At 37.0% G+C, this 4,473-nt stretch overlaps 2 protein-coding genes across 11 annotated transcripts in view; one reads left to right on the top strand and one right to left on the bottom strand.

Moving 5' to 3' along the window:
* Window positions 1–250: 250 nt before the first annotated feature.
* LOC118450556 (growth/differentiation factor 8) overlaps window positions 251–4,473 on the bottom strand; it is a 17,509-nt gene continuing 13,286 nt past the window's right edge. Inside the window, exons 2-3 of the mRNA XM_035886377.2 lie at window positions 2,003–2,618; window positions 251–1,825 (exon numbers count right to left, since the gene is read on the bottom strand). Coding sequence (XP_035742270.1) covers window positions 1,606–1,825; window positions 2,003–2,618 — 836 coding nt within the window. The 3' untranslated portion in view covers window positions 251–1,605. The remainder of the gene's footprint in view (window positions 1,826–2,002; window positions 2,619–4,473) is intronic.
* The window catches only part of LOC118450555 (uncharacterized), a 24,160-nt gene continuing 22,816 nt past the window's right edge, over window positions 3,130–4,473 (top strand). For 6 of the 10 annotated variants that reach the window (XR_004840753.2, XM_035886376.2, XM_035886375.2 and 3 more), the window contains exon 1: window positions 3,130–3,312. The gene's annotated coding sequence lies outside the window, so the exon portion shown is untranslated. Of the gene's footprint in view, window positions 3,313–3,776; window positions 4,382–4,473 lie in introns of all 10 variants that reach the window. The other 4 variants (XR_004840754.2, XR_014982272.1, XR_004840752.2 and 1 more) reach the window with 4 other exon arrangements.

Genomic DNA, 4,473 nt, shown 5'->3' with positions numbered 1-4,473 from the left:
ATTATTCATTTGTACACCTAATATATTTTTATACACTTTCCTCGCATAATTATTCGTTGTAATTTTTGAGACGATGCACAAGTCAATTATCTATTTTACAAAAATTTACTACGGTGCACATAACTTGGAAAATTCGAAGCCGTAGAGGATAAAAAGAGAAGAAAGAGGTGAAGAGAGAGAGAGAGAGAGAGAGAGAGAGAGAGAGAGAGAGAGAGAGACAGACAGACAGACAGACAGACAGACAGACAGACAGACAGACAGACAGACAGACAGACAGAGACAGAGAAAGGGAGAGAGAGAAAGAAAGGGAGAGAGAGAGAGAGAGAGAGAGAGAGAGAGAGAGAGAGAAAGGGAGAGAGAGAGAGAAAGGAGAAAGAAAAATTGAATGTATTCAGGTGTATCAAAAATTTTCGTTAAATTGTAGTATTTCGTTAAATTGTATTCGTAAATTATCTTAAAATGGCTTAGGAAGGAAACCTTCATTATTGTACGATAGAATTTAATAAAAGACGCATGCCCGGGTCAATTACACTTTTTATCTACAACTTACCATATTAGATATTCATTTTAGAAAAGAGACGGAGCTTCGCTAATTAATTCGCTCCTCTACGAATTCCCCGATACGAATCGAGAAATTTGACAAAAGTTATGTCATACTTGCTTGGATTATTTTATGTACACATTCACAGTTTATACGCATTCTCTCACAATCACTCGTAATATTGATTTAAAAATAGAAAAAAAAGAAAAAAAAAGAAAAGAAAAGAAAACAGAAAACAGAAACAAGTGGATAGGAAAAAGATTAGAAATTTCGAAAAGACTGGAGTATGAAGAAGAAAGTTAAAAAAGAAACAATATTATTTCACTGTATACCGAGATCTTTTGGCCAGTACGTCCTCGTCGATCAAAAATAATCGTTGCTACAGATATTATAAATGTAAGACGAACGATGTCATCATTTTTATTACCATAGCAAACGCTGTAGTATTACAAATCGCTAACAGCACGAGAGAGAGAGAGAGAGAGAGAGAGAGAGAGAGAAAAATTTCAATAATCGAAAAAAAGGGACGGGATCAGTATGCTCGAACTTCGTCATTAACGTTTCTACATCCGAAACGAAGGAAAGGAGAAGTCGAACTAAAAATAAGAGAAGGGATGTACGGGGAACACGTAACGAGGAAGAAATCAAAATGCCTTATAAAGGTCGTTCTCTTGAATCAGGAGCAAACGCATTGGCGCCTTAAAAATAATACCGTGACTCTAGGAACTATTCGCCTTGCCGTGGATTCACCATCAAGGTTGCCCGCTCGAACTTTTTTCTCTTCCATTCCTTTGTTTCTATTCTCATCCTCTTATTTCCATCTTCTCATTTTTCTTTCATTCCTTTCTTTCGACCGTCATTTTCTACACGTAAAACGTTCAAGCGCGCGGCACCTAACACTTCCGAACAAGGCACTTTCAGTCTATCGGATGAAGAATTTTTTCCCATGTTTTTTTCTCTTTTTTCCTTTTTTGTTTTTTTTTCTTCATGGAAAATTAACCAGCAACGAACCAACGACACACGTCTTCCTCGTTCTTGCTTCTCCAGAATGGAAGTAATGGAGACTATGAGCATCCACATCTTTCAACGACCATACCTGGTAGTCGCGAGAAAACGATTTGATACTCGTTGTCAAAGTACAGCATCGTAATCTCCGAAAGCTTTCTCGGAGCACAACATGGACCCGTGTTGTTCGGTGGTTCCGCCAAGCTAACTATGTGAGTGTTTGGATAGACTGGCAAAAAAGCCATCGGACAATCGCCCGAACAGTAATTTGCGTCGTATCTGAAACAAAGAATATGAAACGGAGTTGTGTTTATATCTGTCATCGTATTACGCTGATTTTGCTTTTTTTTTCACCCATGATGATTTGAAACAAATTTTGATATACATTTTTAATCATTTCTTAATATGTATGTTAAATCCAAAATTATATATACATATATATACATAAAAGCTCACTTTTTAGGCGCGATTATCCAATCCCAGCCGAACTTCTCGAAATCCACCGTGAGCTTGTAGCGACAGCACCTCGTTTCTTGACTGGCCTCATCACAATTAAGGCCGACGTTTCTTTTAATCCTACCACCTCTCCTCGTGTCCAATTCTTGTGTTTGCACTTCGAGATATGGGGCAAACTCAGCCCCGGGATTCGTCTCGACAAGTCTCGAATTCCTACGATGATTTCCACCAGGACCCGAAATCTTTAGAGCGACACCTAAGTTATCTCTAGGATGCTTGAACCATTCGGCCACCATTCTTCTTAATTCGATCGTGATCCAAGCACCTCTACGACCATTCGGTCGAGGATGTTTCGTCGTTAACGGTGGACCCAACAACGGACCACCTGATTCTGTGACACCGCGAAGAATCCTTTGAAGCGTGATCGTCATAGGTCCTTCATGATGAATCTCCAAGTTATCCAGATCAACTGATTCGCTTGGCTCGTCATTATCCTGATTGGTACCCCAAACCCAGAGAGACAATTCTGCTCTTGTCACTCGATGTTGAATCACCTTGTCGGAGAACTTGAAGTACAACACGTCTAGACTTCCTTTTGAATGCCTTAGCCTTTGATCTGTCAACAGAACATTACCGATTTTTTTTTATTTAGTTAGACATATTTTAAAAATGATTAGAACATATTTAAATATTTTTGACGAGTATCAAAAAGTATAACACACATAAAAGTATAACTTTTGTGTGTGTATACTTTTTAACAAATGCGTTTAAAAATATCCCGACATTAGAAAATTCATCGCGCGCTTGTTAAAAATACTTGCTATTATAAAATACGTTGAAGAACCACATTACTCTGATATAACGCTCACGATCGGAGCTGTTAAACTGACTTGAAATAATCGCTTGTATACATATATACAATTACCTATTATATGCAAGAATGATTAGAGGAAAATGCAGACTGAATATATGATTTCAATCGAAACATAGTCAAGCATTAATGATTTCCACTAACGTAGTAAGAATCTACACAAGGATCGTTGCTTGTCACGAGGTTATCGGGATAGAAAAGATTTGCGATAATCAATGATGTGTATGCGCACACGCCAATGATTAAAATGCGAGTCTCTTGCGATTATTACGAAAAGACTCTTTCGTTATCGTACGTTATTAATCAGAACAGTGTGCCGTATTAATAGAAGAAAGTCGTTTGCTGACATTAAAGAAAATCGTTTCGAATAATAATACGAAATAGAAAAAAACGTGATTTTAATTTACCAGACCCGATCATCGTTCGCAACAATAAAAAAGTAAGTATCTAGAGCGTATTGGTAATTATTTCTAATTGACAAATAAGTTGTTGCAAAAGTATTTCATGCGATAAGACGTATTAGAAACTTCGTAACTAATTGCCGTTGAAAATAAATCTAACTAAGTTATTAACGTGTTTGTAGCGTGTTCATCTTTAAATCACGACGCATTAAAGTTTTTCTTAATTCGAAAGGAGTGATTAGAGCGGATTAAACAAATCTAAAGATCGTACTAGCGAGTGAAATCGAATAGAACATGAATCATTTTAATATTAAAAATTACATGCTTATTTTTTATTAACATTTATTTAATGATTAGGATTTGAGAAAGAATTGCGAAGGAATAGATCTAATGTCAAATAGATGCACTGTAATCTTGTAAAGATGAAAAAAGAAATGCTATTAAAGTTTACGAAATATCCAGATTATCATCTTGTTCTTCTTCTTTGTTTTCTTCTTTAAAGAAAATAACGAATAAGTAATGGCGAGTTGATCGGTAAGGTTAAATCCAACGGAGAAACGAGTGTCGATGATTTGAGTCATCAGGTCAAAGGGTTAAAATCTTTGAGTGTCGTTCGTTCGGAGTAGCATTTCAACTTGGCTTGTTCGCCTAGAAATGACAAGAAAAGGCAAACCGTTGTGGAAAGAAAGAGAGAGATAGATAAACAGACACAGAGAGAGAGAGAGAGAGAGAGAGAGAGAGAAAGAGAAAGACCTCAAGAAAAGTCACCATCCTGATTGATCGTTGTGAGAAAAACGATGCTCCGCATAACGGTAAGACTCGCGAGGCGGGCTTTACCCTTCATGGAAGCGGTCTTGGATGGCCCGAATAGAAGTCGTCACTACCGCCACCGTTTGCAGGTTTAACGGTCCTAAGAAATTTTCAGGCACTCGACCAAGAACATATCTTTCGTCTTAGTACATCGGACCGTCCATTAATCCTTTCGCTCCTAACAAATTGGACACGGTATGTGCGATCTTTGCGATGAATTTGTCCTAAGCCAATGATCAACAGAGAAATATTGAATAGTCGTGGACCGAACAAATGTTTTACCTCAACTACATTCATGTAAATATTACCCATGACGAAATTTTATTAAATACTAAATTAATTTTCCCAATTGATTCAATTAATATACTACCAATTTGTTATTTCTTTCT

Source organism: Vespa mandarinia, chromosome 6 (genome assembly GCF_050613455.1).
Source record: "Vespa mandarinia isolate Hongniang chromosome 6, ASM5061345v1, whole genome shotgun sequence".
Taxonomy (NCBI): Eukaryota; Metazoa; Arthropoda; class Insecta; order Hymenoptera; family Vespidae; genus Vespa; species Vespa mandarinia.
This window is presented reverse-complemented; position numbering and strand designations above follow the sequence as displayed.